Source organism: Lactuca saligna, chromosome 3 (genome assembly GCF_052625555.1).
Source record: "Lactuca saligna cultivar CGN05327 chromosome 3, ASM5262555v1, whole genome shotgun sequence".
In the NCBI taxonomy this organism is placed as follows: Eukaryota; Viridiplantae; Streptophyta; class Magnoliopsida; order Asterales; family Asteraceae; genus Lactuca; species Lactuca saligna.
The window spans coordinates 42,612,350-42,626,616 of record NC_136419.1 but is presented as its reverse complement, the minus strand read 5'-3'; the positions used below and the strand labels follow the sequence as shown (position 1 = coordinate 42,626,616).

At 35.4% G+C, this 14,267-nt stretch overlaps 2 protein-coding genes across 2 annotated transcripts; both read left to right on the top strand.

Annotated features, from left to right (window-relative positions):
- The first annotated feature begins 1,766 nt into the window (after positions 1-1,766).
- IYO (RPAP1-like, carboxy-terminal protein) lies at positions 1,767-7,755 on the top strand. The gene is made up of 10 exons (XM_078984540.1): positions 1,767-2,098; positions 2,613-3,441; positions 3,538-3,665; positions 3,834-4,018; positions 4,111-4,216; positions 4,295-4,561; positions 4,647-4,835; positions 4,943-6,997; positions 7,079-7,288; positions 7,373-7,755. Exons 1-10 carry the CDS (start codon positions 1,901-1,903, stop codon positions 7,559-7,561), a joined length of 4,356 nt encoding a protein of 1,451 aa, XP_078840666.1. The 5' UTR covers positions 1,767-1,900; the 3' UTR covers positions 7,562-7,755.
- Positions 7,756-10,618: 2,863 nt separating this feature from the next.
- LOC145036057 (F-box/RNI-like superfamily protein) lies at positions 10,619-13,488 on the top strand. Its single transcript, XM_078984538.1, has 4 exons — positions 10,619-10,956; positions 11,171-11,376; positions 11,637-11,730; positions 11,864-13,488. The coding sequence occupies exons 1-4, from the start codon at positions 10,738-10,740 to the stop codon at positions 13,304-13,306; spliced, it is 1,962 nt and encodes a 653-aa protein (XP_078840664.1). The 5' UTR covers positions 10,619-10,737; the 3' UTR covers positions 13,307-13,488.
- The last annotated feature ends 779 nt before the right edge of the window (positions 13,489-14,267 follow it).

The window sequence follows — 14,267 nt, the reverse complement described above, 5'->3', positions numbered from 1 at the left end:
AGGCGTTAAACATTGTATTTTTTGTCAACATAATGTAATTGATTTAGAAACATGTAAACTCATACTATGATGTAACTTTTTCAATTATATTTATGTTGGTTGTTTGTACTTTGAGCACTATTATACTCTTTGTTGTGATACTATACATGAAGTCCTCCACCCTCGGACGTTTCCGCCATCCTTGGTTTGGGGGTGTGACACATATAATGGTGATACTATTAAAGCTTTGGAGGACAAACACCCTTTCAGGCCACCCCCATCCATGCCGAGCCCGATAATTTCTGAACCTCCCCTTGTAGCAGACTTTGACTGTGTATTTGGTTGCATCAAATCTTTCTCTAAAGGAACATGCTTATCAGCATGCTGGTATTTCAAGTACAAATATAATGTGGTTGGGGATGTTCTCTTTGATGCTTATTGGCGTGCTGATATTTATGCGAAGAAAGAATCGCCAGTGAAATTTTTGACGGACCCGCAGGATGGAAGATCTACACTTAGACAGGTTGACATTTTGGTCTTTAGATGGGTAAGAGGGAAGCACATGTGTATGGATCTTACTGGGGTCTCTCCTCTCGTCAGTTTGAGGAGCGGGGGTTTCACAGCAGAGCATGCCGCTTTGAAAGCCGCTGTGTGCAAAGTGGCAAAGCACGATAATGCATGTATAAAAAATCAACACGTGTTTGTACCCTTTGCATTTGATACATTTGGTTTTCTCGCATCAGAGGCGGTGGAGCTCCTCAATAAAGTCCAAAGAGTCATACACTCTAATGTCATATCTCATATATCCATATATGTTGTTTTCAAAAGAATTTGTTTTGTCATCAAGAAAGGGCTAGTGACGCAACTTGTTGTCCGTTTTCCTTCCATCGATATCTATTGAACTATATTTTGTATTAATTAATCAAATCCTTTTGATTTAAACAAATAGAAATTCCATTATATGAACTTTTTTTATACTTTGATTCTAAACAAAAAAACCATTATCAGTCATACAAAACTAAATCTAACTCTCAATTTAGTATTAACTATAATGCTAACTACTTGCAATTAATTCCCACGGTTAGAGTTCAACTTCCAAATTAAACATTAAATTCATCAATAATTTTCACCAAATAAATGTCAATTTAATTGTGAATGATCATACCAACAACAAATTAAATGTGAATGATCATACCAACAATAAATTAAAGATCTAAATATTTGCATAATTATTTGCAGTTAGTTCCACGTTAGAGTTCGAGAATTTAATTGTGAATGATGATATCAACAACAAATTAAAAGAGTTTCACACAAATGGGTAGAATCATCAAAATCAAACGAACCTTCAATTTCTTGATACACTTCATGATTATCTTCAACCAAAAAAGAAGCCACAAAAAGAAAAAATATCATGATGCTTTTCCTTTCTGAATAAGAAATCCTCAATCTTCGTAGCTAGTTCATTGATAATAAATAATGATTTAAATTGATTATAAAATATTTAAAAATATTAACAATAAAAATTTGAACAAATATGACATTTTAAAAGTTTATGATGGGTAAATAACTAAATATGATGGTTTGAAACTAAATATGATAAATATGATGGTTTGAAATTAAATTAGACAAATATGATATGTGCAGAGGATAAAAATGAAAAAATATACAATTTAGGATGAAATATGTAGGTTGGAAACAGTTATAGGGACGAGAATTGTAATTCACTCAAAGGAAAGCTATAAGAATGACCTTTAATTGCCTTCTCGTTTAGTCAAAACCCTCGCCGGACCCCGACTGGAGTGATTGTCGTCGTCCCCGTTCTCCGCCAGTAGCGCCGCTCATTATTTATCTTCTATTAAAGCTCAATCTGTACGTTATAATTACACAAAACCATACTGTTTCTCACATATATTTGAAAAAAATGAAGAAATCAGACAGAAATGGGGAAAACTCATCTTCTAGCCAGAAGAAGAAGAGTTTTGGCCTCCAAATCGGTGAAAAAGATGTTGCATCAAGCATAATAGGTGGTATAGTTGAAAAAGGTTTCAGCACGCCGGTGTCACAACCTCAAGTCACTGTTCTTCCGTTTCCGGTTGCTCGACACCGCTCTCACGGACCAGTAAGATGATTTCCATCTCTCCTTTTTTTTTTTTTTTTTTTTTTTTTTTATTATTAATTTTTTTTTCCCGCTTTGTTCAGTTTGTTTTTATATTCTCTCAGATACGTTGCATTTTCAAATGAAAATATAGAACCCGTTACTTCTTTGGTTTTATTTTCGTGTTTATATGTAACTAAAGTAACTTCAATATTTGTTTGATTCTATATGGATTTCTAATGTGCACTATGTTTGGGTTAAAACTTTTTACGTGATAATCATCTCAAGTATATGTCCCTTTAAAATTTGAATAGTGATGTGTTCTTGTTTATAGAACATAAAAGCAGAGTTCACTGCATCAACATCTAGCATCCTGCTACCTTTTTTTCATCTTCGTTTTTAAAAGGTTTTACAACTAATAAACACACAATCAAGCGTAACATCAACTTTTTCTTCAGTTCTTTGTCATTGGACCCTTTTTATCTCTTACTAAGAAACTTTTGGTGTGGTAAACTGATACAAAGTTTATTATTCAAAGCATTGGGCTCCAAGGACTAGCAGTTCAAGCATCCATGATAACGATGAGGAGGACGATGGAGAATATGAAGATCATACAGACTTTAATCTGCTTGCTGCTAATGCTAAACCCATTCACAGGAAACAAAAAAAAAGTTTGAATCTTAAACAATGGCAAGAACTCACAACTGATGATAACACTACCAAGAAACAACACAAGTATAATGGTAGTGCAAAACCAAGTGATCCAAAAAAGGAATCAGGTAACACAAATTCAGAAGTACCAAAGAGCCACAAGCAAAAAGCAGGCAATGTTGGTATTGATGCTGTCCAAAGTAATCTTGACAATGGTACACAGTCAACCATCAAGTCAAAGGACATATCAAGAAAAGTAAAGGTAGAATCCAAAGATGAGATTATGATGGATGTAGGGGAGTTAAGTATGCCAACATCTCATGGTTCTACAAGTATGGAGAGTGAGATTGATGCTGAAAATCGTGCAAGGTTGGAGAAGATGTCCACTGATGAAATTACAGAGGCTCAAGCTGAAATAATGAAGAAGATGGATCCTGCATTGATAAAGATATTGCAAAAAAGGGGACAAGATAAAATGAGTAAGAAAAGTTCTTCTACCTCTGCTATTGCCTCCATTGATGCCAAGAATCAGAAAGAATCAATCATCTCAGAGACTGATAATGCTCAAAAGATGATAAAAACAAATCCTAATCATTCAACAACTGGATTAGAAAGTAAGTCAAATGGCAGCAGTTTATGGGATGCATGGAGCACAAATGTTGAGGCTGCAAGAGATTTAAGGTTTTCTTTAAATGGTGATGTGTTAAGTGATTATGGTAATGATGACTATCTTTTTTTCTTCTTTCTGAATTCTTATTGTATATGTGCATTAGATGTTAATGACTTGTTTTTGTTTCTAAATCATGTTATAGGTAATGAATCTGCCAAGGGTATTTATGGAAGTGAAAATGCTGCAGAACGTGACTTTCTTAGAACTGAGGGTGACCCTAGTGCTATTGGTTACACCATTAAAGAGGCACTAGCTCTCACTAGAAGCGTGGTATGTTTTGTTAATTATAAATTATAACAAACTCTTAATATTCTTCTTTTTCATTTCTGATATTTACATATTAGGGGAAATATGGAGTAATTGTCTGTTTCATGAATCTTGATTACACAACATGAACTCATATAATTCTTCTTGGTTCTCATGATATTTTCATATTAGGTCCCTGGACAACGGGCTCTTGCATTGCATCTTCTTGCATCTGTTCTTTATAAAGCACAAGATAATATTTGCAGAAACCAAACAGGGTCAACTTTGAAAATTGGTAATCAGAATAATAATGTTGACTGGGAGGCTCTTTGGGCTTTTGCATTAGGCCCAGAACCTGAACTTGCTTTATCACTCAGGTGAATCCTAAACTTTCTATGATTGAGTTGATTTTTGATATGTTTGACCTCAAAAGTCAAACTTCACCTCTCTTCTTTCTGTAAACTTGTAGGATGTGTCTTGATGACAACCATAATTCTGTGGTTATCGCATGTGCAAGAGTCATTCAGTGTGTTCTTAGCTATGATTTTAATGAGCACTTTTTTAATATCTCTGAGGTAAAGTTACTTACTGTAGTCAACTTGTCTTTGACTATTTTCTCTCTTGATTGCTAACAGCATTCAATTTGCTTTCAGAAAACAGGAATTTATGAGAAGGATATCTATACGGGTCCCATCTTTAGAAGTAGACCCAAGATTGATGTTGGTTTTCTTCATGGTGGATTTTGGAAATACAACACTAAACCCTCAAATATTTTTCCTTTTAATAAAATTATGAGGGATGAGGAGGGTGATGAAGAAGAAGAACACACAATAAAAGATGACATTGTGGTTGCTACACAGGATATTTTAGCAGGGTTAGTTAGAATGGGTATCCTTCCAAGAATTCGCTATCTACTTGAGGTAAGTTTGAATTTTTGGTCAAACATTCTTTGACTTTGACTTGTAAGATGTTTCTTCATTCTTGATACTATGTTATGTTTTTCAGTCTGATCCTTCAACAGCTTTGGAAGAAACCCTAATTTCCATACTGGTTGCAATAGCAAGGCATTCCCCTACATGTGCAGATGCAATCATGAAATGTGAGAGATTAGTTCAACTTATTGTCCACAGATTCACTACAAATAACCAAATGGGAGTTGACTTTATAAAGATAAAATCTGTTACACTTATAAAGGTATGTAAATCAGTAATCATCTTAAAAATCACAAAATCTGTTTCTTCAAATTATATAACTTTTTTTTTTTTTTTTTAAAAAAAAAAAAAATCTTGTTATGTTAAAAGGTACTGGCTCAATCCGGGAGGTGTAAGGAATTTGTAGACAATGGAACTTTCCAGAAGCTGACATGGCATTTGTATCGTTGTGCTTTGGGTATTGATGACTGGATGAATAAAGAAACCGAAAAGGTCAAACTTTGGTCAACTTTGCTCATTGAACAGCTAAGGTTTTGGAAGGTCTGCTTACAATACGGGTATTGTGCATCTTATTTTGCGGACATGTTCCCTGCCCTTTTCATTTGGTTAGACGTTCCCTCGTTTGAGAAATTGAGGGGCAAAAACGTCATTAACGAATTCCTTTCCATCACTAACGAAGCATATTTGGTCCTCGAGGGTTTAACAAGAACACTCCCAAATTTTTACTTAAAAAAGATAGATCATTCAGAGACTTGGAGCTGGAGCAATGTGGGTCCCATGATTGATTTGGCACTTAAATGGATATCACTAAAAAGTGATCCGGAAGTATTTACCTTTTTGTCCCTAAAAAAAGAAGGGTTGACTCCCATGTTATGGGTGATTTCAGCTGTTTTCCACATGCTTTTTGGTGTTCTCAAAAGTGTGTTTCCAGAAGATAACTCTAAGAAGCTTCCATGGCTACCTGATTTTGTCCCAAAGATTGGACTACACATAATCAAGAATGAGCTTTTGAGCTTTAACAAAGTCAACAAAGATTCCTTCTTTGACTTTCTGAGTCAATGCAGACATGAAAGCGATCAGGAAACATCATTAGCCTCTGTGTGTTGCCTTAATGGGTTAACAAGTGTTGTTGTCTTAATCAATAAGTTGATTAACCTAAACAACACTGAGACCAAAGTTTCTTCAATCGAGCATGACAATATAACATTCCATGAGAAAATTCTTACTGATGGCATACTCGAGTGTTGTACATCTGAGATGACAACTTTCATGAAGTTGACTTCTTCTGCTGGTCAACTCTCACAATCTGTTGAAATGTTTGGAAGAGGCGGGCCCGCGCCAGGTGTCGGTGTCGGATGGGGGGCGGCTGGCGGTGGTTTTTGGTCTTCAAACATTTTGGTTGCACAAATGGATGCAAGATTGGTTTTACAGTTGGTTGAGATATATTTTAAAAACCCCTCAAATGAAGTTACAGTGGAGAGAATAAGTTGTCTTTTTGACTTACTTTTACTTGTGGGACCCAGGGACAGGGGTATAATGGACAAAACACTCGATATTTTACTACAACCATCAAATCTCAAGTTTCTTGATGTCAGTATCCGTAATTCCCTTGATCAAAAAACATTTGAGTGGGAGTATACTGAAGAGGAGTTGTTAACATCTAGTGAGAATTTAATCTCTCATTATAAGAACAGATGGCTGAATATAAAAAAGTCAAAGTCAAAATCAAAAGTCAAACCCAGCGATCCGAGTTCCAAAAAGACCAGATTCTCACTCGACACCATTCAGGAAGACGTTGACCAATCGATTCGGTCAACTTTGGTAACCGAATGGGCTCATCAACGGCTACCACTTCCCAATCATTGGTTCCTCAGTCCGATCTCAACCGTTGACTTGGTCAACCTTCCGGTCAAACCTACCTTCCCTGAAGTTGCAAGATCCGGGCTTTTCTTTCTTTTAGGTCTTGAATCAATATCCAATCACGTTTCTTCAAATTCCATCAAGGGCGTTCCCGTCATTTGGAAGCTTCATGTTTTATCTGTAACTTTATTCGCGGGGTTGGATCTTTTAGAGGAGGAGAAAACTAGAGACGTTTACAGCACTTTACAGGAGTCTTACGGGAAAATTCTTGATAAAAAAATTTCAGAAATCGGGTCAAAGAATAGCGTTGACTTTCTGAAGTTTGACCAGGAGATACACGATAGTTACACCACATTTATAGAAACTCTTGTGGAGAATTTTGCTGGAGCATCATATGGTAATTTGTTATACGGGAGACAAATTTCAATGTATTTGCATAGATGTGTTGGAGGGCAAATTCGACTTTCTACTTGGAATGCATTATCAAATATTAGAGCTCTTGAGCTTTTGCCACCATTAGAGAAATGTTTATCACAAGAGGAAGGTTACTTAGAACCTCCCGAGGTAAGTAAGATTTTTTTTTTTCTTTAATGCAATTAAATTAAAGTTTCAAAATGTATAATATAGTTTTATTTATGTACACAGGATGATGAAAAGATTCTAGAAGCGTATGTGAAATCATGGGTTTGTGGAGCTCTTGATAAATCAGTAACAAGAAATTCAGTTTCATTCACATTGGTTATTCACCATTTATCGTATTTCATATTTGGTGATCATGTTGGTGATAAAGTTTCATTGCGAAATAAGTTGGCTAAATCTATCCTTCGTGATTATTCACGTAAATCAGAGCATGAGGTATGTTTTAGTTTTTTATTTATTAAATTTTGAGGGGTATGGTTATGAATTTATATATGTTGTGTAAATGATATTTTATTATAGGGTATGATGGTCAAACTAATACAATATACAAATGCAAAAAGTTATCAAAAACTGGATCAAGCAGAAGATTTGTTGTTACTCCATGAGATAGAAAGGAGGTTTATGGTATTGAGGGAAGCTTGTGAAGGGAATGCTACGCTTTTGAGTATAGTGGAAAAGCTCAACAACACCATCATGAAGCAACAATAGTTTTATTAAAATGCTCACAATGTATATTGATGATGATAAAATAGGGAAAACTTGTGGAACACAGAATGCAGTGTATGATCTTTTTTGTGAATGATCAGGGTATTTGAAAATTTTTAGAAATCAATTGATGGAAGTTGATAACAGAAGTGTGTAACTTTTTAAACCAATGATTTAAGTATTTCCTACTATGCCAATCTTTAGAGTCATGTAATGATAGTCCACATCAGTAAAAGTATTCGTTAATATGTAATAAATATTACATAATATATAATATATAGTACGCACTATATGACACATACATTGTATAATGCATCATGCAAAATTATATAGTATATGGTTTTATACTTTGTAGTATACTACTACTTTACACATAAATCTCTTGTTTGTAGATATAGTGTCTTAGCAGAAATTAGTCCTGTTCGTTCGTCATTTACTTATAAGTCTCTTGTATAAATCATTGTTTGTTAACAATGAAATCATTTTGATCAAATACATATTTCAAATATCAATGAATTTGGTTCCATCATCTTCAACATTGTTTGTGTTATTATTAAAGTGAAGGCTGTGCAGCTGCCGAAGACACCTAGAGGCAATGTGTATACGTTTCTTAATTGAGATTTCGGTTCCAAGAACTAAGATTGATTGCCATGAATTAAATGAGAAAGCACACACAATCATAATATTTAACGTGGTTCTTTCAATGTGACCTATGCTCGCACGACATGAGGAGGTATTCTTATTCATGAGCTCAAACAAAGTAAAACAAAGTAACGATACAATCAAAGACAGACTAAAGACCTCATAAAGACTTTCTGAAGACCACAAAAGAACATCTATGAATTCTAACTTGCAATCCGTATTTACAGAGAGAGAATCAAATTTGAAACTAGATAAGTCAAACCCATCCATTCATAGGTTCAAATGGATGTCAACCAATCACAAGACGCCATGCACCCTAGAAGCACTTTCATGATGACAGAGGACCTTTAGTAGAGCGTAGAGCGCATTCTCTTCCTTGAGCATATTCGTAGACACCGATTGATCAACCTAACACATTCTCCATGACCATGATTGCATTTAGCTAAGTTTGGAGCACATTCAACTCCACCAACGCATCCATTAGGCATATCCTTCATCAACATATCCTCAAGTAGGGCTGACAATTCTCGACACGACCCGCAACAAGACTCGCAACACGACACGAAATAAATGAGTTTGGGTTGAGTTTTTCAACACGCCAACCCGCTAACCAGCGAACTCGCCAACCTGTTTATTAAACGGGTCATATATGAGTTTCTCAAAAAATAAACGGGTTGACCCGCCAACTCGTTTATATTTTTAATAAAAAAAAATTATTTTATTTTTAAATGTATTTATGTATCAAGTATTAATATTTAGTAAGTATTATATAACATATACAATTGATTCATAGACCATTTAATTGTTTTGATATTTTGACTCGTGGTAGATGACCTAAGATTGTAAGTCGTAACCCGTAAGACTAAGTTTGTAACATGTTTCTATGAATGTTTTTAATTTTAATTTGGATGTTTAAGACTTAAATGTCTAAAATTCAGATATGTTTGCATCAATCATCAAGAATTTATTCATGTTTAATTATCAATTTTATTTATGAAATCTGACCCACGAACCAAAATCTGATCCACAAACCCGCCAACCTGTGAACCCGTATAAATAAATGGGTTGGCGGGTCATATATGAGTTTGTGTTCCAAACCCACCAACTTGTGACCCGCCAACCCGTGACCTGTATATTTAAATGGATCGTGTTTAGGTTGACATATTTTGACCCGTCAACCTGCGACACGCTAACCCGAACACGACACGATTGTCAGTCCTATCCTCAAGACCTTGAATGTATTTAGTCATTTTTAGAGACTTGGAACGCATTAGGCCAAATGCTCAACTCTAACCCAAATACTCAATCTTGATTCCAAAATTCTAAATCTTAATCCCAAACGTTTAAGTCACAGTGCTCAATATTTAACCACTTTAACAACTTTAGTCGATCATTTATCTTTAATGTTATTAGACCGGAAGGAATGGTAAAGCTGCACTCCCTTCATTACCACGTAGGCGACACGTCAGCAATTACCACAAAAGCGTGGTTTCATGCCAGACCCAAGGAGTGGTGTCATACTCAATTTAAAAGGTTTAAAAAGAAAAAAAAACATTTTTTTAAAAAAAATCTAACCATTCAACGGTCAGTTGGAATGATAATAGGAAGAGATGAGCGCTCCCTTGGAGTGCCATAGTGCAGTCTCTACCACACCAAAACCGTAATGAAGAAGGCGTATTCAAGCAAATGTGACAAGAGAGTGCACCTTCTAGTGTACCCACTCCTCCAAACCTTAGTAAATATTTTTTTATCGGTGTAATTTAGATAATTCATATACAATAATTGAATTCATACACAGTAATTGGCTTATGACATTTATTCAACTATCCAAACATATCATTGGATATATAAGAATAATTACCGAATAAATATCATAAGCAAATTATTGCATATGAATTCGATTGTCATTATACCACTTGAAGCCATAGCGAGTTTGTAGGACATTGGCAAAAACGATTACAATTTTAATAAAAATCCAAACATATCATTGGATATATAAGAATAATTACCGAATAAATATTAAGCAAATTATTGCGTATGAATTCGATTGTCATTATACCACTTGAAGCCATAGCGAGTTTGTAGGACATTGGCAAAAACAATTATAATTTTAATAAAAATCCGAACATATCATTGGATATATAAGAATAATTACCGAATAAATATTAAGCAAATTATTGCATATGAATTCGATTGTCATTATACCACTTGAAGCCATAGCGAGTTTGTAGGACATTGGCAATTGGCAAAAACGATTACAATTTTAATAAAAATGTTAACTTTAAAAAAAAAGATTAGCTTAATATTTTTTAATAATTGTAGTTATTGTCCTAAATCCCATCCTCCCAAAACAAACAAGAAAAACAAAAAAAAATAAGAAAATAGTCAAAATACACCCACACGCAATATATCCGGTTTTTTTCTCCAAAACATGTATATGAAATCACTTTTTAGATCCGATGCAGTTATTGTCCTAAATCCCTTCCTCCCACCTGATTTTCAGCCGAAGATAAGGATCTGTGTGTGAGAGGCATAAAATGGCGGAATCCTCGAATCGGAGGGTGAAAGTGAAGAACAAATCGCCGGCGGAGCAGAACGGTGGAAAAATGTGTCTGGATCAACTCTCGTCGGAAGTCGTCGCCACAATAATGACGAAACTTGATGTATCTTCGATCTGCGCCATCTCCCTCACTTGCCAAAGCTTTCGCGTTTGCGCTCAAGACATTTTCAAATTCCTCCCAAATTTCCACCTTCTCGTAATGAACTTCTATCCCATTAAATTGTAAAATAACTTTTATTTCGTTTATAGAAAAAGGAAATTGCAGCATTGATGGTAATATATTGATTCTGTTGATATACAGAAACATAGAAACTTTTTTTTTTTTTTTTTTTTTTTTAAATGATCTGCCTTTAATCTTCACTTTGATTGATTGATTGATATTTTTTCGGGAACCAATATGTTTCCCCCAGGAAATTGCACCCCCAATTGATCGTTTACGAGGGTTGTTGCTACCTAACGCTTCGCTTCGAAGCCTGAAACTAGACTGCAGGAGGCTGAATGAATCGTCGATCGATTATCTTCTTCAGCCTGGATTGCGTGAACTGTCGCTTAGGAATTGCTTCAAATTTAGCGGGAGGCTTCTTTCTGAGGTCGGAGCACGATGCAAACACCTAAGGTTGTTGTCTATTTCCTTAAGTCATCATGTATACGACTATTTTTGATTCCACACAAATTAGGTTTTCTCTTATCCGAAATATATTTTTCTAGGTTTTCGCTAGACGAACCTGTAATAATCCAAATATAGTCTGAATTATCGACAATTATATGCAAATCCTTATTTCCCTCACACGAAAGAGGACTAATTTCATGTTTATTGATAAAAAAAAATTCTAAGTTTAAACAATTAATTAGCAGCATTAATAACATCCTCTCCAGGTCTCTGTATGTGAGTTCTATAGCTGATAATCGAGGACACTTACATGATGTTTGTGACCTAGAAGAGTTACTCAGGGGTTGCACTCAATTGGAAGTAAGGTTTCAAATTCATCACCAAAGTCACTTCTTAAATGCAATTAAAACATCACACTTATGGGACCATTAAGTTAACTCCATCTTAATGAATATACATGTTTTTCCTTCAACTTTTATATTCCTTTTCTCAGGAACTTATTTTAATGTTTGATGTCTCAATATTTCGGCGTCCCGATTTCGCACGTGTATGGACTTTAGCTTCCACAAAACTCACTTACCTTCAAATCGGATACATAACTCAGTTAATGGTAACCGAGTTACTAACCCCAACAACATCGCCACATCATCAACCAAATCATAACATTAACATCCCCCCTCCCATATTTCCAAACATCCATAAACTCTCCCTTTCAGTCGACTACATTTCCAACACCATGATCAACATAATCTCATCAACTCTCATCCACTTAACCCATTTAGACCTTCGCGATCAACCCATTGTAGAACCGGGACTCACATTCGACCTTACAGACGAAGGCCTTCAGCTACTCGACAAACACGGAAGATTAAAACACCTCTCACTCATCCGTAGCCAAGAATTCAATCCAACTTTCTTCAGAAGAGTTACAGATCAAGGCATTTTATTCATGGCCGACAGATGTACAAGCATCGAAGCGATATGTCTCGCGGGGTTCTGCCAGGTCACCGATACCGGTTTCAAAACGTTACTCCACTCGTGCAAAAACCTATACAAACTCAAAGTCTTCAACGGGACCCGCATGACCGATCTTGTTTTCCACGACATGTACGCGACTTCCCTCGCGTTGACTCTCGTGAGCTTAAGATGTTGTAACCTCTTAACGAATTCAGCCGTTTTACAATTAGCACTTAACACGGATCTCAATGTGCTCGACTTTAGAGACTCTAGAAACATTGGTGATAAAGCGGTTGAATCCATTAGCAAACTTCCGAAACTTAAAACTTTGTTGTTAGATGGGACAGACGTGAGTGACGTGGGTTTATCGTATTTAAATAAAGGTGAAAATAGCACTTTGGTTAAGTTATCAATTAGAGGGTGTAAGAGGTTGACATGTAAGTGTATTTCTTCTCTTTTTAACAACGGGTCAAATCGGGGATTACGGGAGTTGGATTTGTCTAATTTACCGGATCTTACAAATGCGGGTGTGCTTTTGCTTGTGAAGAATCGGATTCCGCTTGTGGACCTTAGGATGCGACAGTGTCCGCTGATCGGTGACATGGCGGTGATGGCGTTGGCGTCGATGACGATGGCGGATGGTGACAGGTGGCATGGGAGTAGTTTGAGGTCGTTGGATATTTATAACTGTGGTGGGATTTCGAAGCTTGCTTTTCAGTGGTTGAAGAGACCGTATTTTCCTGGGTTGAGGTGGTTGGGGGTGGCGGCTGCTATGAATCATGAGCTGGTTGAGTCTTTGGGTTTGAATAGACCGTTTTTGCATTTGATGACACGTGGGGAAGAGCTTGGGACTGATAAGTGGGATAATTTGGATGATATTTATATGCATGATTATGAGGAGGTTGATGAACTTGAGCAGTGGATTTTTCAACAAGATGATGTTGATGATGATGACGTGGAAGATGAAAATGAAGTGTAGGATTCTAAAACTCTTGGTTTAAAGGAGCATGTATGTTTTAATTGGACTAATGTGTGGTAGTGTAGACTTGTAGTGTTGTTATATATTTGTGTTTCAGTAGCCAGTATATGTAATATGTGATATGTAATATGTAACAATGTAACATGTGTATGAAAACGGTTGCATTGTGTTGGTCGATTAAATGTTTTCATTTTAGATGTGACCTTACTGTAAAAGACCTTGTGGTCTATGATTGTAGTTTATATCTGGATCTTTTGAATATATATCATACCCAAGATGCAAATTTGTGTTACTGTTTCAAGTATATTACTCTTTCTTTACACAAATAATGTAGTTCTCAAACTTAGGTTGCTGATCTAATATGTAAAATAAAGTTTATAATCAACTTTGTAATATGATTTTGAATCATTTTTTTTATGTGTTCTCTACATTTTCCTTCTCACAACATGAAGCCCTTCCCATCTATGCGTGTGTGTGTGTGGCTATATTTGTATGACAATTGACAAGGGTCATTTTTAAAATTTTAACCATGTGGTATCCATATTTGTCGATTACTCTTGTAATGCTATACTTTTATTTTGGTTCCATAAATTGTAACAACAATCGTATGTAATTATGGATATGGTCCTTCGTTAATTGCGGTTCTTAAACTTACACTTAAATAGGTTGCTGATCTAATATGTAAAAAATAGTTTATATTCAACTTAATAATTAAGAAATTTTGAATCATTTTTTTTATCTGTTCTTCATATTTGCCTCGTCACGGCATGAAGACATTCCCATCTGTGTGGCTATTTTTGTATGACAAGGGGCAAAATGATATTTTTAGGCTACCTGCTATTTATTGTTGTACAACTAATCCATTATGATAGCTTATATGTTCATTAGTTCGTTTTGGTAGGTATATTATACAAATTAAAATGATAATATTTTCATTCAAAATTGAGACTCCACAAGTAAA

Excerpts from the sequence above, each read along its gene's own strand:
- LOC145036057 (XM_078984538.1), top strand. The coding sequence starts at position 10,738 with ATGGCGGAATCCTCGAATCGGAGGGTGAAAGTGAAGAACAAATCGCCG. Across the intron at positions 10,957-11,170 it reads TCCCAAATTTCCACCTTCTC|GAAATTGCACCCCCAATTGA; the intron begins GTAATGAACTTC and ends TGTTTCCCCCAG. Across the intron at positions 11,377-11,636 it reads GCACGATGCAAACACCTAAG|GTCTCTGTATGTGAGTTCTA; the intron begins GTTGTTGTCTAT and ends CATCCTCTCCAG.
- IYO (XM_078984540.1), top strand. The coding sequence starts at position 1,901 with ATGAAGAAATCAGACAGAAATGGGGAAAACTCATCTTCTAGCCAGAAG. Across the intron at positions 4,019-4,110 it reads GAACTTGCTTTATCACTCAG|GATGTGTCTTGATGACAACC; the intron begins GTGAATCCTAAA and ends GTAAACTTGTAG. Across the intron at positions 4,562-4,646 it reads GAATTCGCTATCTACTTGAG|TCTGATCCTTCAACAGCTTT; the intron begins GTAAGTTTGAAT and ends TATGTTTTTCAG.